This window comes from Podarcis melisellensis, assembly GCF_964234715.1.
Source record: "Podarcis melisellensis genome assembly, chromosome: 16".
Classification (NCBI taxonomy): domain Eukaryota; kingdom Metazoa; phylum Chordata; class Lepidosauria; order Squamata; family Lacertidae; genus Podarcis; species Podarcis melisellensis.
In genome coordinates, this window is record NC_138533.1 from 31367910 (window position 1) to 31392633 (window position 24724).

Here is a 24724-nt window from a genome sequence, read left to right on the forward strand (position 1 = left end):
TTTAAGGTGCTACTGGAAGGAATTTTGTTTTGTTTTAAAAGTTATTGACTTTGCTTGGATTGTGCCCATTCCATACAACAACCTAGAGACCACCTTTATGGTCTAGGGTAAGGAATAACAAGTCTCCAGTGTAACAGCTGTAAGTAGGGGACAGCAAATGTCAACAATTGGTGGGGTTGCTCTAAAATATTACCTCCACTTCTCACCCAATGGCTGTTAAAAAAGAAAAGAAAAGAAAGACTTGCATGAACACATTCGCTTCGTAAAACGAGGTCCAGGATTACTGTTATTTTGATCTCAAAAGTCCAATGGATATCAAAACAAGAAGGTGGACTGTCTTGCTCTGGTCCCAAGACTGAAAAGCAAACATATCTAAGGGGAGGAGAAGGGAGCAGAGCCCCAGGGATTCCAGGAAAGCAAAAGACCTGACCAAAAACAAAGAGAGATTGCTCCCATTTATCTCACCACCGCCACAAATAAAAAGGGTGCATTTCAGCTGCGCTGATTGGGCATTGCAGCACTCAGGAGCAAATGTTGCAAGAAAGGGCAGGGTATCACAAGTCGCCCGTGACAACTGAATGGGCCAGGCCAAATCCAGCTGTGATCTTTTTTGACAGCCATGTTGATTGAAGGGCCATGCAACCAATCCCCTTAGCAAGACCGTGTAGACACAGCACCAACTGTCCTCCACTGTACCACTTGGGTGGAGTGGATAACTACTGCTGCCCATCTATTTTTCAAGAAGGAGCTTATCGCTTGCCTAGCAACTTTTTGCACCCACCCTGTAGTCCTACTTCACCCCACAAACAATAGCTCTCAATATATTTGAACAGCGCAATTACTGCCACACAGTGTAGACTCCCCCTACTTTATTCAATGCCATTAGAATCCTTCAGTCCAATGATGATGTCATTAAGTCAAAAACATGATGAAGCAGGGGCAGACTAATCATGAATGAATTGCTTGTTCCACACTGTCTATTGAAGGAAAAGAAAAGGAAAAAAAGACACTGACCTGCTCATAAACTGTGAAAATGTTTTACAAATCAAAAAAATACACCAGAGCATCTGATGTAAAAAGGGTAACCAACTCCCTGCTATGAGGGAACAATGAAACAATAACTGTACGGTCAGTATTGCAGATTTAATTTCCCCCTCCTTTCTTACAGGCTGCGAGTATTCAGGCCAGTTATATGCCTCAAAAAACACCTTCAGTTTTTGAATCGTGTTTGTTCACAGATGTGATTGAATTTCCTGGAACAACAAAAGACTTGAGTTAAAATTTAAAAAAACACGATAGAAAACAAGCAAACAACAGTTGATACGATTTTTTTTGGCAAAGTTGTTGAGCTTCTTCTTCTTGGGGGGGGGGGGTTGAGCTACTTTTAACAAAATTCGCCTTTCAATTTCTGGATTTTCCTGGACACAGTTTCCAGCGAACAAATCCCAGCTATCTCACCATTTTATAATCTTGAGTGCTATCCCCCACCTTTTGGTTTTAAGTGAAGGCTAGCATTTTTAGGGTGGTTAATGTCAAATCTAAAGAAAAACACTATCATCCCCACCCCACATGTGAACTGTTGAAACTGTTTATAGCCCCTGGGCAAATTTCTGGGCAGCTCATGTTTTTATAATGTTCAAAGTGAGCTAGCACTGTCAAGTTTCCTTCCCACATTAGATAGGAGTTTTTGTTGTTGATAAATTAATATTAAAACATACTAGATTCAAATTATTAGCTGTTTTGAAATAATGCACTGGTTTGAATGCAACACTAAACCATAGCATTGTGCTATGTGAATGAATTTACTTGTAGTTTGCTCTGTAGTCCAAAAGTTAATATTAACTATGATTAGTTAAACCACTGAGCCTCTTTGGCTTGCCGATCAGATTGGCGGTTCAAATCCCTGCGACGGGGTGAGCTCCCGTTGCTCAGTCCCAGCTCCTGCCAACCTAGCAGTTCGGAAGCACACAAAAAAGTGCAAGTAGATAAATAGGTACCGCTCTGGTGGGAAGGTAAACGACGTTTCCGTGTGCTGCTCTGGTTTCGCTAGAAGCAGCTTAGTCATGCTGGCCACATGACCCAGAAAAACTGTCCGCAGACATACGCCGGCTCCCTCAGCCAGTAAAGCGAGATGAGCACCGCCACCCCAGAGTCGTTCACGACTGGACTTAACTGTCAGGGGTCCTTTACCTTTACCTTTAATTCAAAGTTGGCTTGTTTCCACTAATCACATTTAAAACTAACCACAGTTTAGGGTTTCAGTGACATGATAAGCTGTGGTTAATCTAAGGCAGGAACTTTCTATCACCTTTTTGTATCTCTGCACTGGAGGACAGGAGAGCAGGCACGCAAGCCCAAGGAGATGCTAGTTTCATTCTTGCAACAGGGTTTAGTGCTATTCTTGAATGCAACCAATATCTAATACCTACACAGGGCTGCCTTTGAAGAGTACTCTAAAACTTCTGTTGGTCCAGAATGCAGCTACCAGAATGCTGACTGGGCTTAGGTGCACAGAGCATATAATTCCAGTGCTGGCGGAACAGTTAGCATCATGGAGGGAAATGATCTCTCGTCAGAAGTATAGAAAAAGTTATGCATGCGTTTTTTTCTGGCGGAACTATTACCCTGACCCTGAAATGCACACAGATTTAAGTTCCTATAGAAAAGTATCGAGGGGGTGAGGGTAGGGGCGGGGGCAACTCACATTGCATGGTGAGCTTTGACCTGAGTCCGGCAATTGCGCCCCCAATAGCAATCAGGGCGTGACGTGACAGCCACTGTAAGAAAAAACACCAACACATTTGATGCACAATTGACGTTAATTAAAAGCAGAGAGATTTGAGGGCGGGTGGGTGGGCGAATCAGTCAATCATTGTTGTTGTTCTAAAATAAGGTGCGGACAATTATTTGGTAGCAAGTGCAAAGCCATGTAAGTAGATTATCAGTTGGGGGACCAAACCAAACAACAACATGTATAGGTGGAAATTTTTGAAATTTAAGAAGATATAATAGAAACAGCAACAGCAACATGCATTTTAAAATACTGAAACTTAATGCTAGCATAGTGCACGCTAAGCTGTTACTGATGCATATGCACATGGGATAGTCTTGTCCTGGAATTTTAACACACACCATAAATATAGCCGCAATGCAGAACAAAATGAATAGTCCTCCAAAACATTTGTATTGTGGAAGAGAAATAATGGGAGAGAATTACTGTAGGTCTCTTTTGCCCTTTGGTATAAGATTTAAAGATTCTCTCTACAACGAGGACAAATGACATACTTTCCAGCTCACATATGCTAGGGGTAAAGTTGTGAACATGGGTTGGGGTCTGGCAGCCCTCAGCCATCTAAAACTGCTCAGAGTACTGCTGCCTCTACCTGCCCTTCCCAACTTCAGAACAGTAGCAACTTTTTGTAGGTGTGACACAGCTAATTGCCATCTCAAAACACAGACTGACTGGCTACTGAATCACTCAGGAAGTATAGATAGAATTATTTAACCAATGCTTCCAATTTTATTTAAAACTGATTTATTTCTAATGTTGTTTGTTGGCTTTTGTTATAAACCGGGGGGTGGGGGGGAAAGGTAGGGAATGAATGAATGAATTAATAACAAATACAGTTTTTCCGTACCTGGCAATTCAGCAACAGGAATATTCTGCCTGTACTGATAAGCGAGCTCTCGGAAGCTGCGGAGGCCACAACAGTAACAGAGAACAGTTTCTCCAGTAATGCGATAATCTGGAGGGCAGAGGGGAATCAGAGTTGCAGATAGTCAGGGGCCAAAAAAGCCATTTCATGAAATATTCTAAACAGGCAATAACTCGTCAAGAGTACATATGCTTGCTGTAAGTTATTTGAAAGGTCTTGGTGAAAGGACCACAAAGATGGTGTCAGGCCAACATCTCTGGGAAGGCTATCCCATAACCAGAGTGCCACCACTGAAAAGGCCTATTCTGTCAGGTTAACCACAGCTACTTCACCTGGTGGAGATAGAAACCTGGTTTCTGAAGAGGATAGGATCAAGCTTGGGTTGGTACAAATGGGGATGTGTAATTTGCTTCCCTGAAAGTGCACAATGCAGAAGATATGCCTCTGGAAAGCTCAAGTCAGAGAGAAAAGATGGGGCTTACCTGGTAAAATAAAAACTCCTCTTTGAAGAGCTAGGAGACTTTCGTTTAACATATTTTTCCATGTTAAACCCCTGGATGCCAGGTAATCCTCAGATGAGAGAAAAGGGTAGTCAGCAGCATGTAAAAGAGATGCACTAAACAACTTGACCAACCCACCCACCCCATGGAAAGTAGTAAAAATGTATTCTGCAAACTAGGTTAAAGCAGCTATATTCTCTCAACTGATATACTTTAAAACTGAATATACCTTTAGAATATCCGATTCATAGTTATTGCCATTAAGGACGCCATCTAAACACTTGTCACCAAGATTTATTTCTGTAAGGAAATTAAAAAGAGAGGGGAAATTATCTTTGCTCTGAAATACCCAAGAGGCGTCTTCTCTTTTCTCACCACAAGGATGACCTTCAATGCCTAGAGGTCATGATTTCAAGCTCACAGAACTGGAATATTGGCTTCATTGAAATCAGAAGTATTAGTTTCCATGTCAAGGGCTGGAAACTGGATGCATGGGAATCCCCTCCTGCAGAAGGTAACATGCTCAACCAAGGGCTAAAAAGTGCCTATCAACTGCTACTAGCCACAATGGCTATGTTCTCCCTCCAAAACTGGAAGCAGGAAGCCTCTGAATGCCAGTTGCTGGGAGTCACAAGTGGGAGAGTGCTGTTGTGCTCACGTCCTGCTTTCAGGCTTCCAAGAGGCATTGGGATGGCCACATTGAGAACAAGATGGACCAGACAGACCATTGGCCTGATGCAGCAGGACTGTTCTTAAGTTCTCAAAAAGGATGCCACTGGAGTCCACATTAGGGATTGTGCATTGCAGCATAGTCAGACAGAGCTTAGAATGCATGAACAGAAATTGGAACATTACAAATGGAAGCCATCGTGGATCTCATTCATGGTTCTCTACACCCCAAGTCTTGAATCTACCCTTCTCAGGGTCTTCTGGGGAGCACAATTTAGCTTTGTTCAGGGGCCTCGATTTCCCAGAGACCAGAAGCCTCCACCTGCCTGCAGAAGTTGCCAACTCCAAGAATATTTTTTAGTGCACGCTCTGGGAATGCTTCCTTCCAACCCTCTCACATGCAGTGCTCTTTCCCACCTGGAGAAAGGCATCACTGTCTATGGTAAGCCACCTCTTCCTGCACAGTTTGTCTGAACCAGTAACCTCCACAAGGAGACAGAGGCTTCTCTCCGTAGGGTGAGTTTAGTAAAATATTACAGCCTCAACCAGGACTGTGTTTTAAAATACGCCAAGGCCAACTTGGGTTGTGAAAAAACACTTTAAGGTTGATTACATTTACCAAGGTATGTATCAAACAGCTTAAGAGAAATTTCATGGGTTTGCTAATATTGCTGGGAGCCAAATTGTCTCAGCTTCTAATGGTCAGTGCTCCCAAATTCCTCAAGAGTTTTTGAGAAAATTCCGTCAATAGCAATTCCGCCAAAAAAAAAAAAAAAAAAAGGACTCCTGGAGCGAGACAGTGGGCCAACCTACCACAGAATGGTGCCAAGCAACCAAAACATGCCACGCGAGTGCAACCCCAGTACAAGTGACAGAAGGGTTGGAGACAGATGGTGCCTGTGAACACAGAGAGCAGAGAAAATGTTGTGGCATCAGGCATCCAGAATATCAAGTAGTAAAGGACCCCAAATTCCCTATTAGCTATCAATGAACACACTCCCATTATATCTGTTGCATACAGTGAGCATCTTCACCCTCACTCAGCCAGCCAACCAACCACGACTTATAGGACGTTGGGGGTGAGCATACAGGTAGCATCTCCCCAAAGTGACATCACTTCCTGATCAGCCAAGTAGAATAACTGGAAGCGGAAAGAGGGGAGGCAGAGGACCAGAAACAAAGGGAGGAGTAACTCCCTTAAGGATGGGGAAGTGGTGCTCTGCAGTGCTCTTCCTACAGCGGGAAGAAAAGGCGAAACTGCACTCACCCCACTGGTGAAAAAGGAAGGGCTTACACTCCCTCTTCAGTTCTTCATACTGCACACTCCCCCAGCTCCCTTTACATAAATTTATCCACAAGTAGCAGCCACCCACTATTTGAATCCCAAAGGAATTCACGCACTGCCATGCGAGGAGAAGGAATTGGGTGGTGATATCTATTTAAACATAGAGACCAGGCACCCCAACCTTAAGCCCTCCAGATGTTTTGGACTACAATTCCCATCATCCCTGACCACTGGTCCTGTTAAGGATCATGGGAGTTGTAGGCCAAAACATCTGGAGGGCTGCAGGTTGGGGGTGCCTGATATAGACTGTCCTGTTGCAAACGTACACATCGTCATTAATATTTTTTTTAAAAAACAGAATACTTCCCAACCCTTTGCTGGCTTAACTCTGCCCTCACGCCTCCATGGCAAAATCATCCAAAAGACAGCAGTTTGGAACAAACAGCAAAAATGCCTAACAGAGTAGGCAACCGACTACTAGCTCACATTGCTGGGGGGCGATATGCGGATTCTGTTCACGCTCTGCTCTGCGGTCCGGCATGGGCTGGAAACAGCAAGTGCATATCACGTGGCTTCCTTGAGAAGGACACACATACTCCTGGACAGCTAGGTTGGGAGAAAACGACAGGGAGACACGGAAAGAGTTGGAATAAAAACAGGGCATGGACAGTGAGCTTCATAGAATCTCAATGGTCAGGATCAGGACCAGGGGCCACCCAATCCAAGGTAACTCAGACTTTTAGCGAACCCTTTCTGCATCAACCGACAGCTCTGTGCAACTGGCACAAAAGCCCTGCTTGTTGCAGATTATTTGATTTTGATTGTTTAATTTCTATCTCGCTTAATATTTTAAAAATATCTCTAAGCCGTGTACAAAAAGCTGAAGCAAAAACAGTCAGTTTAAACAAAATATTACAAAAACACAAAGTTTGGGTAATATAAAGTTACTCATATATAATTATCAATTAATATAAATTCATTAGTCCATCTAGCTAGTACTGTCTATGCTGAGTCCCAGCAGCAACCCAGGATTTCAGATAGGGAATCCCTCCAAGTTGGTTCTAGAGATGCTGGGGACTGAACCTGGGACCGAGTCATGGCCCTTCCCTAAAGACTGATCCAGCTGTGTGCTTGAAAGGCAGACCTATGAAAAATCAATATAACACCCTCAGCAAAGAATGCCAAGATGCTCAAACATGACACTCTGGCTATATACACTTTTCCATGGGGAAAGGCCTCGCGTTGCCACCCACTGACTGCATTCTTTCACCACACTGACCTGTTGGAAAGTTGGCAGAGGTAGATGGGGCATCCCCCAAGGGCTGCCGGGCTTCCGTTTCTCCTTCCTGGCCCGGGGAGGCAATGGCCGTAATGGGTTGCCGACGATACCCCGGACACTGTCGGCACACAATGTATGGCTGACTGAAAAGACGGGTGCAGGTAGGTTATTGGAACTCGTGTGAAAGCCAAAGTGAATTCAATCAGATTCAAGAGCCCCCACCGGACTGGGCCAGGAATTCCCACATCTTGTTTTCAACCGTGGCTTCCGAGAAACTCAAGCAGGGCATGAGGACAGCAAAGCTGAAGTACAGGACAGCAAACGATCATAAGAGGCTCAAGTTCAAGAGGGGCATGGCCCTGACTGTCTGACTGGGATGAAAACATCAGGTAATCCTGGCACTCTTTAATAGGCAGCACACAGGTGAGATGTGAGCGTGAGAGAGAGGGAGAGATTTCTTTCATGGCTTTTGTGGACCCTTTCAAGAGCAGAAGGCCGAGTAGCTCCTGCAGCAGCAACAAGCCCAAAGAGAGGAATTTTTTACATCAGTGGCCTCCTTCAAGTGCCATGTTGGGCAGAAGATTCCTGCGTTGAAGAGTTGTACTAGATGACCCTTGTAGTCCCTTCCAACTCTACAATTCTATGATATAATGCCCAGGATGAGAAGCGAACATGTCCCTGAACATTCATTATGGGCAACAGTAGTGAGAGAAGAATACTACCTTCTGGCGGTTCCCTCGCCACGAGAAGCCAAGTTACAGGGAACCAGGCAGAGGGCCTTCTCGGTAGTGGCACCTGCCCTGTGGAACACCCTCCCACCAGATGTCAAAGAGAAAAATAACTACCAAACTTTTAGAAGACATCTGAAGGCAGCCCTGTTTAGGGAAGCTTTTAATGTTTAATAGGTTATTGTATTTTAGTGTTCTGTTGGAAGCTGCCCAGATGGGCGGGGTATTAATAATAATAAATATTATTAATTATTATTAATGTCCTCTTTGTGAGCTTCCCACACACCTCAAGTTGGTCACTGGGAAAAACAGGCTACTGGACTAAACTGACCTTTAGCATGATTCAGCAGGGCCCTTATCTGTTAATTTTTCCTCTTATTGTTAGCCACCTAAGATGTATGTAGGCAGGCAAAAAAGTGGAATAGTAATCTTTCAAAGGAGGTGGGGAACTTAGTTCAGCCCGAGGGCTGCATTCCTTCATGGGAAGCCCTCTGGGGGACGCATGCTAATTGGTGGTGAGTGGGAGCCTAAGGAAAAAAAAACAGCAGGCCAATGGCTGCAATTCTTAGCTTAGTACAGTCCAACCATGCTACAATAAAAAACTTGCGCACACACACAGTTTCCTCTGTCAAGGCAAACAATAGATATTACCACAATTCAAGGGCAAATTCTAGGCAAGCAAAGGCACTGAAGGAATCACCATGGCCTGAGAAGCGTCTCAAAGGCCAGATTCAAAATGTCGCCCTGGTAGCAAGGCTGCAAGTCCCACAAAATCCTATTGCCACAACCACGCTCACCTAATATCAGAGGATTCGCTATCTACGTCAGACAGCTCCAGCAGGTCTTCAGAACTTCCTTCTTCATCCGAAAAGGACCTCCGCACTTTTGGCTGAAGCATGTCTTGAGTGATTTTGTTCCGGGCATCCATGCTTCGCACATCTTCTTCATTGCGACACTTATCTACAAACAGAGGAAACTCAACTAGCCTTTTGACCAGGAGTTGGTCCTAAGCTACATTCAAAAATGCATCCATGATCATTTCAGAGTCACAGAACTTTCAAGGAATCCAGGAAGTCCTCTATGCTGGCTCTTAAAGTGGCTTTCAGTTCAAATGCACGGAAGAAAAGGAGGAGGAGTTTGGATTTGATATCACGCTTTATAACTACCTGAGTCTCAAAGCGGCTAACAATCTCCTTTCCCTTCCTCCCCCACAACAAACACTCTGTGAGGTGAGTGAGGCTGAGAGACTTCAGAGAAGTGTGACCAGCCCAAGGTCACCCAGCAGCTGCATTTGGAGGAGTGGGGAAGCGAACCCAGTTCACCAGATTACGAGTCCACCGCTCTTAACCACTGCACCACACTGGCTCGTAAATAGTTATGAAAGTGAGAGACAACTATGGCATTGTTTTATGGTCACCGGCAGTTAGTATCACAGCCCAGGTTTCCAGCTTCTCCCTTAGAACCAGAGATGTGGAACCTGGACTCCAGCTCCCATCATCCCGCTAGGTGAAGCTGATGGGAATTGGAGTCTATCAGGTATCCTGTCTCCACTCTAAAGGGCAGAAGGAGCTATGAATGGATTATTAATATTATGATTTATTAGATTTCCCTGTTTAGGGAAGTTTTTAATATTTAATGCTGTATTGTTTTTAACACTCAATTGGGAGCCGCCCAGAGTGGCTGGGGAAACTCAGCCGGATGGGCAGGGTATAAATAACAAATTATTTATTATTATTATTATTATTATACCCCGTCTGTCCTCACATGATCTCAGGGTGGTTCACAGGATAATGGGGTTGGCTGATGATAAAGATACCAGCAGCTCTTCAATCTGCAGTTTTCTGGTGCCTGGCTGGAAATGGATAACCTAGCCCAGATTGCAGCCTTTTCTCTCCAGGGGTAGCAAAAACAGATGCATTTAGAATCAGGAACCGGATGAGGGTGGAGACGTGTGTTGAACCAAAGGCAAACTGTTCCAGAAGCTCTGCAAATGCCTTCTTGGTAGTCAAGATAACCCCACAATTAATTGGCAGTTGTAACAATGAACTCGTGTATGAAGCTAATTAACTTATTTTGATGTTATCCTTATTTGTGGGCTTGGGGTGCTGGGCTCTGAGACCAGAAAGCAGAACTATCAGTAAGCCTTGGATAGTTGCCACTTACAGCAGGGGTCTCCAAGCTTTCCTTGCCTCGGGCTGGTGTCTCCAGCGATGATTGTGCAGCGGGCCGGAGGGCGGGGGAGTGTGTGCCTGTGTGCAGCGGGCCGGAGGGCGGGGGAGTGTGTGCCTGTATGCACGTGCACACGCTATTTCTGGCGCACTTCTGGGTCGGATGAGCACTGGAAATAGCTTGTGTGCATGCACATGGGCCTCCTCTGACACGGATGTGCACCGGAAAGAGCGTGTCCTCTGACAAGGAAGTGGGTCACCGCACTGCACCGGTAAGAGTGGGCAGCAGCGGGGGTTGCCGCAGGCTGGATAAACGAGTCCCTCGGGCCTTATCTGGCCCCCAGGCCGTAGGTTGGTGACCCCTGACCTACAGCCTCTAAGGCATGGGTAGACAAACTAAGGCCCGGGGGCCGGATCTAGCCCAATCGCCTTCTAAATCCGGCCCACGCACGGTCCGGGAATCAGCGTGTTTTTATTTGAGTAGAAAGTGTCATTTTATTTAAAATGCATCTCTGGGTTATTTGTGGGACATCGGAATGCATTCATTCCCCCCCCCCAAATATAATCTGGCCCCCCACAAGGTCTGAGGGACAGTGGACCGGCCCACGGCTGAAGAAGTTTGCTGACCCCTGCTCTTAAGGTCAGGTGGATTGATGGGAGGTTCTGGCCAAACTGACGTGTGCTGCTTTGTGTATAAAGGATGTATAAATGCTTGCTTGAGAGTGGACAAGCCATCTCCTTTCTGCAGTCCCACATCTGTAAAGGCTGGGAGACCTGGAAGGCTGATTTGCTGTGAGTCTACACCTTTAAGAAAGCACTAGAACTCATCCCTCTGCCGTTTTTGACATCCTTCTTTGGTTTCCCTGAACCCAACCACTCCACAAGACGACAACCTGAAGAAATGGCCCAACCAATGATCTGGAGAGTCTTCGTTGCATACATTATATGATTAGCCCTGTGCCCCACACCTCCCACTGCTGCAGCACTTGAGCTGGTGCATGCAAAGCCTAGCACTAGGCATACTGGATCAGGCTACAAGACTAGTACAAGCACCACCTGCCCCTTACATAGGAACAGAGGCACAGGCATGAGCAAGCCCTGTTCAGTCATTTGGTATGTGTGGGTACTGAATGCATGGAAGGGGTTTCAGAGAACGCGCCTGGCTGGCCCTGCATTCCAGATTTTGACTCACATTCCACCACCAATCCACACACCCACCTAGCCAACGCACAAATTGCAACAGGCTCACCCATGTGTGCCTGTGCACTTGGGAAGGGCTCGATTCATGGAGATGCAATTTCTAGTGAAGGGAGCCCTATTTGAATACATCCACATGCACACAGATTGATGCCAATCGTGTCAGCCGAGGGGAATGGTTTGCATGCACGTCAGTGTCTGGGGGTGGGGCTAGCCAAATGTGTTCTCGGAAGCCCCTTGATGTGTTTGGTATCCCCAGCTACCAAATGACTGAATAAATTCACTGTGTGCAAGTGGAGTCGACTCACTATTTCCGAATGAATGCAGCTCATCTTGTTAGCCTGCACTTGATTACAGCGCTATAGTGTTTGCCCCCACCTCCAACTGTGGTCTCTGGTGTGACCAATTTTTAGATTGCGAGCTCCTTTGGGCAGGGACTTGTCCCCCCGCCCCTCTCTCTAAAGAGCCATGTAAATCTATCATCAGCATCAACAACAAATATCTGCGGACGGTTTTCAACTTGCCTGGGTGCTGGATGAGGTAAGCTTCCACCAAATTGTTCAAAATGTGGTTTTTACAGATACGTTCCACCGGACAGCGGCAAGTTGGACAGAGAGAGGAGCGTTCCATCCATCCTGAGTAACAAGCGGCACAGAAAGTGTGCATGCAGGGCTGCAAGCTGGAGAGAAAAGGGGAAACCTTGATATGGAGAGGAGGAGCAGGAGGATGTGCCTACAATCAAATGTGATGTTTCTCATTCTATGCAAACCATGGTTTGTAGGGCTTAGGAACAAGCCTACTCACAGTGAGCGGTTCCCTCACTGCGAGAAGCAAAGCTACAGGGAACCAGGTAGAGGGCCTTCTCGGTGGTGGCGCCCGCCCTGTGGAACGCCCTCCCATCAGATGTCAAAGAGATAAACAACTACCTGACATTTACAAGACATCTGAAGGCAGCTCTGTTCAGGGAAGTTTTTAATGTGTGACATTTTAATGTATTTTTAATCTTTGTTAGAAGCTGCCCAGAGTGGCTGGGGAAACCCAGCCAGATGGACGGGGTACAAATAATAAATTAATTATTATTATTATCTTCTTGCTTTGTAACCCTGCTCCGGAGTGTTCCCTCAAGTCATCAAACTGTGGTTTGACCAAACTGATAATGTGCAGGCAGGAGGAAAGGGGAAGAGTAAGTGTGCAAATGCAAGACTTCCTCCCGGCACACCAAACCATTGTCTGCAGGATCAGAAACGCTACATCTCAGGCTGTGTTTATACTCCTGCTGGCTGCGTGTTCACTGATTTCGCAGTGCTGCAATTTTAATCTGTGTTCGCAAAATGTATAACAATATCCCATGGCTTTCATCCACATAATCAAATGGCAGCAAAGGTTCTGGGCTTTTATGTCGGCTCCAAATGCATTTCAACACATATGGAAAAAGGAATCAGTTCAACTATCTTGAAATCAGCGACAGCTTTGGCCGCATCCACACCACACATTTAGAGACCCCTGTGCCACTTCAATAGCCACGGCTTCCCTCAAAGAATCCTGGGAATTGTAGTTTGTCAAAGCTGCTGCCTTCACAGAGCACCTGTAACAAACCTCAGTTCCAAGAATTCCCCGTGACCAATAAGACTGCTTTAAAACTATGATGTGCATGGGTTAGAGGAGCTGGATCCTACTCAGTCTTGCCTCTCTGCGCTCTGCTGCTGGAGGCGTCATTTTCCCCATCCTCAACCTTCTGTTTGGTGCTGAAACAGACAGCTCTGCTGAATTGCTCCCAGGGCAGCAGAACCATGGAATATGGTTGGCTGAGCGAGCACAGTAGCTTGGAATGCTCATTGGCTTGCGGAACTGATGCAACAAGGGATGGATGTGGAGAAGGTGTTCTGAAGGAGCCAAGAGGGGCTGCACTTTCAGGGGCAGGAGAGCAGGAAGAGAAGGGAGGAGAGCTAGGGAGGCCGCTCAGAAGACTGGGCAGTGAAAGGAAATGGGATGTGGGGAGAGGAAGAACTTAATGCAACAACCGGATGTTGGAATCACGGAGTTAAAAGAAGGGAGGAGCCAAGCACAAAGTAGGGGCTGGGGCAAAACAAGAGACAGGGCCCAGAATCAGGAACAAAGGGGTGTGTTATTGGTAGGAGGGAAGCCCAAGGGGACAAACAACTGCTAGATCTAGACCCCACAGCAAAGTGAGTTCTGTCCACTGTGAATTCTACAGTCGCCACAGCAACATGACCTGGCAACCCTAGAGGGGTAACAAGAGCCAAGGGGCGGGGGATGAATCTCACACAGCAAATTGAACTAACCCACCAAATATTGGGCTCCATGCTCTTAAAGGGTAGGTAATGTAGCTGCGGAACATGGTGATTGGAAGCAAGAGAACTCAATCCATCCTGGAGTATACAAAGTTCCATTGTGATTGCCTGTGTGTGTCTGCTTCTCAGTGCTCGCTCTCCCACCAGCAAACATTTTCTCACTGGGAGAAAAATAGCTCAGGGGGGAGCAAGTGTGCGCAGGGGGGAACAGTTCCCCACCATTTCCCCTTCTCACCTGCCCCTAATGCATTTTCAATCCCCCGCCACATGCATACTCTATACAGGAACTCAGCGGTGAACTGATTCAAAGACATTGGCCTACTGCCATTACTTCTGGTCTGGCCCACAGACACCCGCCCCCCCTTACCTGACACAGTCATGCAGCAGCTCTTGGCAGATGATACAGGTGAGTGTTTCTTCCATTTTGTCTGGCTTCACATTTGGTGACTTCGTGTCTTCGGTCCCCGTTTTAATTGCACATACATTTGGAGGAATCACCTGGAGAAACGTGCTGGCATCGCCACCTGCAAGGGGCGGGAGGGAAACACACATCACAGCGCTGGCACACACAGTGGAACCCAAGACATTGTTGCTCAACAAACAAGATGCTGCCCAAGCCTTCCCTGCCCATTTTGAAGGCGCGGAGCTTCTCCATGCCCTGCAGGGGATCTTCCCAGGCAAGGCTGGGGAAACAGTGGCACCTTTCAGCTGGGTTGCAGAAGTTACACCAGGAAGGGGTTTCAGGGAAGGGAAGATAAATTGCATGGCAAGTTGTGGGGAGGTAAGGGACAGTCCCAAAGTTACTAGGATGGGAAGCCAGCCAGATCTTGGACCACAGACCTCTTTAAAAAAGTAGTAACAGTTATTTATTAACCTGCTTTTATTTTCTTCCTGGCAGGCTCCAGGGCTTCCTCTTCATCCCTGCTTTTCAACTTGGGCATAGCCGACACGGTTTTCTCTTTATCCCCTGAAGAAGTGTCAGAAGTTTCAGTATTTACATTTGGCTGCTTGTGTTTAAGTGATGCTTCTGGACCACATGGTTCTAAGCCAGGCAGGGAAGGTGCAGGAATAAAGGTGTACGGTTGCGACCCTGCCCCCAAAAGAAGAAAAAGAAAGAAAGGGAAGTGCAGCACATCAGCAGAAAGCGTTCCTGTACACAAGGCAAGCAATGGCAGCTACGGTATTTCTCGTTTGGCCAATATAGAGGGGTAGAACCGCCCCCTATTATAATAGATGGACTTGCTTGGTCTTGGGCAAGGGTTGGCAAGGTTTTACCTGCCTGGGCCAGTCAAGTCCCATGGAGATCGCTGGACCACCTGCACGTGCGCCGACGCAATTTCTGCCGCCGCACTGCGCCAGTTTAGCGCAGCAGGCGGGGACTCGCCAAGTGGGCGGCTTGGTTCGGGGGCGGCTCGTGGGCCAGTTAAACTGTCCCATGGGCTGCAGGTTGCCGACCCCTGGTCTTGGGGTATACAGAAAACCTGAAAAATGGCACTCCTCCTTCTCCAAAGACTATTCTGGATTTCCACCCCCAATTTTTGAACAGCTTAGGCTTCAGCAGGAAGGCCAACGTGAAATGATCATTAGACACATGGGGCGAAGCGAATTGAGACTTTACCAGATGTTGAAGGATTATCCTGCTCCGTGGATATGGCCTCAGCGAGAGAGGTAGAAGCAGCATTAAAGAGGTTCGACGTGGAAGTGGATGGCTGTGGTTCGTCATAGCTAGCCTGGTTAGCCGACGGTGGCAATGCCGCTGAGGTCCCATCTTCGCTTTGTCTGGTACTTGAGGTATCTTTGGTCATATGGCACATGCTTTTGACAGTGGCTTCTGCAGAGGGGAAGGGAGCAAGGGGGAACGTTCTCTGGTGCTGCCTCAACAGCTCGAGAGGCTTAGAGAAATCTCTGTTAACGGGATTCTGCAGAGCCCGGCAGCTTTAAAAGGGATGCAGCTAATCTTCACTGCTCATTCTCCCCTGCCTCCACTGGCATTGAGCTAATCGCTTTTACTTACCTACTGGCTCATTAGCTGGGTCCTGTTTTGGATTCAAGGATTCATAAAGATATGCAACATCTGAAGAGAGAGAAAATCGGTAAGGCCAATGGTTCCCAACAGGTAAGAAGATAAGTTGGCCAATGGCCCATCTGGTCCAGCATCCTATTCTTAAACCAGATGCCTATGGGAAGCCCACAAAAAGGATTTGAGTGTAATAGCACTCTTGCCGCTTGCGATTGCCAGCAACTGGCATTCAAAGGCAAACTGTGTCCGGCAGCTAAGGTAGAACATAATCATCATGGGTAGTAGCCACTGAGAACTTTATCCTCCACAAATTTGTGCTTTGCACCATTTAAAGCCATCAAAGTGGGTGGCCATCACTACTTCCTGTGAGAGTTCCCTAGTTTAATTACAGGTTGTATGAAGAAGTGCTTCCTTTTTTCCTGTCCTGAATTTTTCAAACAAAGATGGGTCTCCCTAAAGACAACTGCCTGGGGAGGTTCAGACGCCTCCCTGACACCCCCTCTTCCATTTCCAAAGTGCACCATTTCTGAGGCAGGAGGCAGTCTGCTACCCCAGTTTCCCTGCTTCCTCCCAACCAGCCCCATTGCAGCAGCTGTGTGCTTCACTTTTTGTTAGTGCTGGAATCTAACAAAAGCCAGTGTGTTCTAGTGGTGAGAGCACTGGCATAAGAGTGGGTAGGCCCAGGTGCAAATCCCTGCTCAGCCATGAAGCTCACTCCATGACCTTAGGCCATTTTTACACACACACTCCCTCATCTACCTCACATGGTTGTGGTGAGGATGGCAAGACAACCCCTCACGTTTTTGGCCATGTGGCCCACAGCTTTCTTTAATGGCTAGGCTTTTGGCCCGGGACAAGAGTGTATCCCATATAAGCTTCACTTGGAGAAATGCCAAATATTTTTTTCCTTCGTTTCTGCACACATGTGCACACACACACTAACCCAGGGGTGAGGAACTCGTGGCCCTCCAGATTATGTTGGACTCCAACTCCCATCCGCCCCAGCCAGCAGGAGCAATGGTCAGGGGTGCCAGGAATTGTAAGCTGGCAACGTCAGAGGGTGGTGTCGGCACAGGTTCCCTCTTCTTGCTCTAACCCAGAGATCTCCCACCCATCAGCCCCTGCGCCAAAGAAGCCCATTAAAAAAAGAAGCAGCAGCAAAATCCCCTTACTGTTTTCTGGCTCATTTTTCCTGTAAATAACATAGATGACATCTCCAGTCTGTAGCGGGTAAGTCTGCTTCTTCACCACCTTCTGTTTGTTAATAACCGTTCCATTAGTACTATAAAATACAAACAAGGCCTTCTGGTGAGTAACAAGGGATTAGGAGTGGGGTGGGCAAGAGAGAGGAGGTCTACATAAGTGGCTAACCAGAAACCTGAAAGGAACTCTGAGGGTCATGTGGTCCAACTCTGCTACTCATTGCAGGAATCTTGCAATGACAACTTCCCAGATGGTTATCCAAGCCTCTGCTTAAATACCTCCAGTGGGGAAGAGCCCACCACCTCCTGAGGAATCTCATTTAAACCAGCTTAGTCAGAGCTAGCATTCAGACAGAGGACGGAGCACACACAGGGCTCACCTGGTCACAATCCTCCCCACTATGGCAAGATGTACTTTATTTTAACTACTGCGATTGTTATATCATATTCTGGGAAATGATATATAACAAATTGAAAAGGATGCTTAAAGTAGCGTTTGTAAAAAAATATTATAGGGACAGAACTATCTAAACTGTACAGAAACTTATTCATGTATGCTACTACAGCGGCAAGAATGTTACTCGCCCAAAAATGAAAAGAAGCAAGGAAGAATGGATACAAAAACTTATGGAATATGCAGAAATGGCAAAACTTACCGGAAAAATAAGAAATCAAGATAAACTTTTTATAAAAGAATGGAAATGGTTTGTTGAATATTTACAAATAAATTGTAAATAGATAAGAACATTGGCAGGATTATTGTAATAACCTGCACTTTCATAAGAATATATATTTAAAGAAAATGAATAAATGAACAAATTAAGTTAATTTGGATATGTAGAAGATATTAAAAATAAATTTAAGGAACTGCAGAAAGAGGGGGAAGGAAGTCAAGTTTTGAAAATGATTGTAAAATTATTGAAATGTATAAACCTGAAAAGCATAAATAAAATTAAAAAAATAAACTACTGCGATTGTTTCTAATTTGGCACCTACACAGTATAAGTCAGCATATGTAAATCTGTGTCCTCTTTAGTCCCTTTTTTTTTAAAACAATGTGTCTCCTCTTATTTAGCTATGCCTAAACTGGTCACCCTAGCTGTAGTCAACTAATATGATTACTATTTTATTTTTTTACTTAACAGGTCACAATTAGCTTTTGGCGGGAATTTTATAACATTCCTATTCACCCAGGTATTTTGATGGTTGAAAGATAACTGTTCCTGGCAGCCTGGACAATTATTAAACTGCAAGAGCGACGGTTTTATACGATTTAGATGTTTTTAATGTTTAAATTGATTTTAAATGTTTTAATCTTAGTTTAAATTGTAATGTTCTATCGCCCAGGCTCTTTGGGGAAGAAGGGCAGGAGGTCGTCCTCAGAACAGCAGCAGCTCTTGCACACAGTGATTGATATCAAAGTCTGGATGATAAAGCCTATTTAAGAAACACAAACGGCCGTTGCTGCCATCAGGTGGACAAAGCCTGTATTTACAAGACACTGAAGGGAAAGTGCTAGAATTGGGTAAGAAGAGCTGACCCTAAACAGCAAGGGGGAGACAGAGGGAAATTTCGCCCCCCAAGAGCATCCACATGTTATCTTCCTCATCAAAATGCCATCCTGTATTATATCCATCCCCATTTAATATAGATTTATGCAAGAAACCTGACAAATAGAAAGTGTAAATCCAAATTAAAGTCTGGGGGAAATATAGGACGGCATTTTAAAGAGGATAATATAATTACCGAACAAAACCCCCCACTCTTGCTCTGCTCCCTCCTCTTCCAGAGCTTTGATCTCAAAAAAAGCCCGCTTGCCTCATCCCCCTGGGGTCCCAGAGAGTCTGATAGCAAGAATTCGGAAACACCAGAGTTAACACACTTTTTACTCAATGCACAATTTAACAAGATGCAAACTGGATTTTTCACTGGGGTGTGAAGAAGGGCAAGCAACTTTGCAAGACAAGAGAGACCCTGTTCATTTACAGTTGCTGATTAAGGGAAAAGTGGGGGGAGGGAGTTGCCAAGTGAGGAAAACCATTTGCTAGCCTTTTTGATCCAGAAAGCAGGAAACCTTTTCTGCAAACTGGGAAACTGCAAAAAGGTTCACTGCTTTTGCATAAGGCTCCCAATGCTAATTTTATGGGCCTTCTAAAAGAAATTGTATCCCCTTCCCCCAAACATAAGACTCCCAATTCATGTGCAAAATAATCCTAGTACTTTTTTTTTTTAACAGAAAGCATTTAGCAAACTGCTGACTTTCTGCAGTAAAAATGCAAATTAAAGCTGCTTCCTAAACAGAGAATTGGGGGTGAGGGAAGATGCAAGAGAAATATAGAACAGGTATCTCAGCTAAATTTGGAAACATTTCTCTTGCTTATTTTTTTTAACATTACAGCTTGATCCTATGCATGTTTGTTCAGAGGTAAACACCAGCTCTTTTAATGAAACTTCCTCCCAAGCAAACGTGTATGGGATAGTAGCTTTAATTAGGCTGCCCAACCCTGTTTTGGTAGTGCTGGAAAGCTAATCATTTAGCAACAAACAGAAAGGCACTGCCAATGGTCAGGGGTGACAGGAGCTGTGGTGAAACAACATTGGGAGGGTCACAGGTTTCCCACCCTTGTTCTAAAGGGTACTGATGGATCTTTAAGATGGAAAGACAAGTGTAGGGGCTGTGTACCAGATCCGGGCAAAGCCTGGATGCCATGCCCATTCATGTAAATCTGGGCTTCAGCTGGATCGAGATCCGATTGATTACACATGTGTCTGTGACTATTCCATACCCAATTCTTCTGGGCCACCCTACCTGTAAGTGTTCCAATTACTAATGCTCTCCATCAAATCTTTTATTGCCCTGCCAGCAAAACAGATTGTACTTTGGCTGTAATAATGTTGGCAGCTTGCTAGCTACAAAAGCCTGTGAGACCTCTTACTCTCTTATGGCCTGTTTTCATTTTTGCAAGATGATGTCGAAATAGTTGAACAGATTACTTCAAAGAGAGGCGATGTCACAAGTCGGGCACACAGGAAAGTGTATGCAATCAGAGAGAGACCCACACACACACACACAAAATCAACATCAGGGCAGTTATGGAAATCCCTTCTATTGGAACAGAACACTAGAAATAGTTAAAAGCTCTGACATCACAAAAGGGGCGGGAATTAATACCACAGGGTCTCAAGCTTGAGGCAACCTAAGGCGCAATCGAGTCATTACCATCCAAGGAATCTTGGGAACTGCAACCTCAGTTAACAATTTTAAGGATTTGTTGATGGAATAATCACTACCCTCACCAAATTAGAGTTTCCATGGGGAAAGCAGATAAAAAAAATAAAATCTGGTTTTAAGTGTGCAAGCTGGACAGGTCCCAAGAGAGAAGCGGGATGCAGAAAATATCAACATATTGCCTTGTAGTAAAATAAGGACAGCCAGGACACTTAACCAGAACATTTTACTCAACAGAACCAGGCAGGGAAAGCAGAAAGGGTTCAGGCGAAACTGACCTGGTATCCTCCAGTGATACTTGACCAGATTCTTCATCCACCCTTATTTTACAGTGATCTCCAGACACCAGTTTGTTGCCAGGAAAGGACAGGTCGCAACCTTTGTGACAAAAATGATAGTGTCATTAGATTTGCAGATATTTCTGGAAGAATTTGGCCTCACTGCGATGTTCACACACAGGGTATGAGAAGGCTGACCATCCCCTTTTATTGGGACAACTTTGTGCTCCTCAGGAATATACTGTTTCTGCATATGAAGTTTGTATTTTGCTATCACGGACAATAATAATTTGATAGCCCACCCTCCACAAATCTGTGACATCTGTTTTCAAAACCAGGACAAGTTTTTCATATATCACCAGAATTCCAGCATAGCCAATCACAGCTTTCTCCAGCCACATACCCTCCATACTATGGCTTATTGGATGGGGCTGATGGGAACTGTAGTCTAACTACATCCCATCCCCCATCCCCCCCCAAAAAAACCCTTCAGCACTACATATCTAAGTCTGTCATCATAAGAGTACTTACCATGAAATAATTTCCATAAGGATAGCAGTGTGTAAGTCTGTTGCAGCAAAAACAATGAAAAGTCTTCTGGCACATTAAAGGCTAGCAAATTTATTATAGCATGAGCTAGTCCATGAAAGTGAAGCAGCACAGGTGAGGTTCCCACTTCCTGAACATAGCAGGCCACTGGCGATTATTGAGAAGGGAGAGTCAAGGCATGGAGTGCTCAGTGCTGTGTGGCAAAGCCAATCCAGTGCTTCTGCTGCGATGCACAGTGCCATGCTTTTCCGTCTCAGTAAGTGCCAGCTTACCATTTTATTGAGAAGCCAGGAGAGCAATGGAGTTCCACCCATGCCACCTCACTGGTCACTACTGAGCTCATTCTATAATAAATGTTTCAGGCTCTAAGGTACCACAACACTCTTTTGACCATGAAGTAAGTCCCACTACATGTCTGAGGACTTATGCCAAGCAAATATGTGATCAATCAGGCTCTGAAAGGCCATCTTCCCATCAGAGAACATACATCATGCAACGGTCACATGCACACCACACATTTAAAGCACATGGCTTTCCCCCAAAAATCCCAAGAACTGTAATTTCCACACTACCTTTTTTTTTTTTTTGCGGGGGAGCCATGTGCTTTAACATACACGTTATTTGGATGTGTTCACAAGTTAACACTCTAGATTTTATGTTTAATACATGATCATAGTTTCTATATTTGTATTCATGCTTTCATGTGTTTGCATTTGTATATCATGTCTGTTTCTTCTATGATATATATTGAAAGCAGCTTATAAAATAAGGAAACATTTCCTAACAGCATCTTACAGAGAAAGGCTTCATTAATTATATCAGTGAAAGAGCACAGGTGGAGAGATTAAGTCAGAACTTGTATCCACATCAACAATTTTGACAGTTCTTATAATGATTTACTATTCTTTCATACAAGCTGGAGGGTTTAGTACAACATGTGCCTAACAACTACTTAGGCTGCAATTCTTTATGCAATTACCTGGGATTATGTCTAATGGGGCCTACTTCTAAAGCAACATGTATCAGATTGCATGGTAAGCATCTTTCACCTTTTTATATAAAAAAATTGAAATGAAAACAATGTTCTGAAATGCAGATGTCTTGCAAAAGCAATCAAATATTGCAGCTGTGAATCACAGAAAAATTGAGTATTATGTCAACTTAGAAAAAATGTATTACCCATGTTCCTTGACTCATAAAGGAGTTTTCTTGAGAAAGTAAAACAAGTCCTAGCTTATTTTCAAAAACATAAAAAGCAAAACAGCTTAGTGTACGAAACAGGAAGCAAGATAAAAACAGGCCCTTCCACATAAAGCTGTAAGTCTGTTGATTGTTGATTATTAACAAGAAACTAAGAAAGCCTTCTCAGCTCACCCTAAGAGAATACCAACACAGAGACACAAAAATCCTCAACTGTGGGTTCCCTATGGCTGGGTAGAAAACTATAAACAAGGGATTGAACAGACAGCTTCTGCATACCTCTCTGCCATCTTATAGCCCACACATCCACTGCACGACTATTTCTGGAACCATACCTTTTTTCCTCCCAATTGTCAACTCTTTCTTGAGCAACAAGAGGTGAGGCTCGGCTTCCTCAGCCCCCAAGCGGATCAGCTTTCCCCAAGGCTTCCGCTGCCTTTGCTGCTGTATTTGTCCTCTGACTTCCGAGTGCTCCATCTGGATTCACATCTGTAGAGTTTGGGACGAAAAGAAAAATTAAGCAGCCAGGTGGGGGAAGTTTCATTTTAGCTCCAACTGGCAGCTTATTGCAATTTAAGTTGTTTTTCTGGGGGGTGCGGGGTTGGGGAGAAAAGCAGCATGCGAGTTGCAATGAGACAAAACAAGAAACGAACTCCTGAGGAAGCACGTGTTGTAGGTTTGCAGTAAAATCTTACCGTCTGATAAAATATTTTTTTCAGGGGAGGGGAGGGAGCAGCAGCTCTGTAGAGTGCATTTTCACTCCCACCTGCCTCCCCACCTTCTGAGCAGTAAGTCAATGGGGGCTTAAATCCCCCCCCCAAAAAAAACTGTTCAGAATCTCGGCTTTAACCCTGTAAATTCCTGCTTAGCGTCTCCTTTGGGCGGTGGGTGGTTCTTCCTCCTTTGCAGTTTCCTCAGTTGCTCAACTCCTCCGCCTTCTGTTGCGTTTCTAAGTATCTTTTTTAAACCACCTCCCTTTAGGCTTAGAAACTGGGGGAGGGGGTTGTGTGTATGTGTGGGAGAAAAGCTTTCTTTTAAAAAAGGGTGGGGAGGAAAACGGGGAAGAGGAAGAAGAAATAATAGGGGCCTGTGCCAAATACCTCCCCCTTGGTGGCATCCAGGCTCCTCCAGAAGGCCTCTGCGAGGTCTGGGGGGAGAGCTGAGCCCGTGAGAGCAAGGGGGGGCCTTTACAAGGCGGGTGGGGCCAAGACTGGAGGAACTCTTGCACAGCGCCCCATATTCACAGCGCCAGGATCCCACCTCCCTTCGCTCCCCCACCGCCCAGCCCGGGAGGGAGAGCAATGGGGAGAAGAGAGCCCCACTCAGCCCCCTCTCCTTCCTGTCCCCTTCCACCCCCTGCCCCACAGGCTGAGCTCCCTCCCCCCCCCCCCCGGCAGCACCAGCCCCACCAGCCTCTTACGCCCGAGTCCTGCCGCTGAGGCTGCTGCTGTCAACAGACATTGCCAGCCCTCAGCTGATCAGGCCCTGGGCGGAGCTCGCCAGGCCTCTTCTGGCCAGCCATTGGCCGGTCTAGGTTCGAGCGTCACCATAGAGAGGGTTGCGGGTGAGGCCGGCAGAGAGGAAAGGAGAAAGGGGACCGGAAGGAAGATGGCGGCGGCGCTATCTATGGCACGGGCGGCAGCTAGAGAGTCGCTCGCTGTGCTTACCATAGAGTCCTTGCCTATTATTATTATTATTATTATTATTATTATTATTATTATTATTATTATTATTATTATTATTATTTATTTGCCCTTTTCACTGACAGGCGCTCAATGCAGCTTACTAGAAACTGGAAAGAATCATTAAAAAACAATCAAGGCCCATAAAGTCTGTTTTGAAAATCATTATCTATCTATCTATCTATCTATCTATCTATCTGTATCTATATATATTTCTATATATATCATACATGCATCCCTCTGTGAAGGATTGATACACAAGGCCAGTTTGGGGTTTAAATAGAGGTTTTGCCAATAGAAGCTGCAGCTATACACCCACCACAGATAATTGGGTGGGATTGATGGTCGCTGTGAAATACACAAACACACTATTAATACAAACAATTAAAAACAACAGCAACAGTTGAATCTGAGAAGTGAATTAAAATCTGCTAAAACAATGCAATATACATATGACATAGTAATTAAACACAACTGGGGGGCTAAAAAGAGTACATGGTTGCTAATACAGGTCTGGGGAATCTTCTTCCAAGTGTCATGATTAAAATGCATCTTGTATCTTTAAACTTTTTTTTTTAAGTTGGAAACTGCAATATGCAGAAGCACTAGGGCCAATTTCTGTATTTGTCAAGCTACTAAGTTAATGTCTACTAGTGACATTTATGCTTAGTATATATTCACATAAAACTGCCAGAGGCAAAGGTGGGCAGAGCAATCAATGCAGATTTCACCCTCCCATAGTAGGTTAGTTTCTGTACCAACAAAGCGGT

The 24724-nt window shown here is 45.2% G+C and overlaps 1 protein-coding gene and 1 long non-coding RNA gene across 4 annotated transcripts; one reads left to right on the plus strand and one right to left on the minus strand.

The window, feature by feature from the left end:
- Positions 1–854: 854 nt before the first annotated feature.
- CHFR (checkpoint with forkhead and ring finger domains) lies at positions 855–23848 on the minus strand. 3 transcript variants are annotated; one of them, XM_081893340.1, is made up of 18 exons: positions 23693–23848; positions 22608–22761; positions 20524–20623; positions 16987–17096; positions 15809–15868; positions 15413–15625; positions 14669–14761; positions 14162–14318; positions 12007–12161; positions 8915–9077; positions 7390–7532; positions 6597–6716; positions 5639–5722; positions 4386–4456; positions 4139–4226; positions 3639–3746; positions 2705–2777; positions 855–1253 (listed from the first exon to the last, which is right to left on the minus strand). In XM_081893340.1, exons 2-18 carry the CDS (start codon positions 22747–22749, stop codon positions 1211–1213), a joined length of 1923 nt encoding a protein of 640 aa, XP_081749466.1. In that variant the 5' UTR covers positions 22750–22761; positions 23693–23848; the 3' UTR covers positions 855–1210. The 3 variants fall into 3 exon arrangements, with proteins under 3 accessions (XP_081749466.1, XP_081749464.1, XP_081749465.1); XM_081893338.1 differs by having other exon boundaries at positions 14669–14884; positions 23693–23847; XM_081893339.1 differs by lacking the exon at positions 23693–23848 and adding an exon at positions 23373–23633 and having other exon boundaries at positions 14669–14884.
- LOC309359629 lies at positions 12816–14791 on the plus strand. Its single transcript, XR_014163873.1, has 2 exons — positions 12816–13817; positions 14693–14791. It is a non-coding gene; the product is annotated as an uncharacterized lncRNA (long non-coding RNA).
- Positions 23849–24724: the final 876 nt, after the last annotated feature.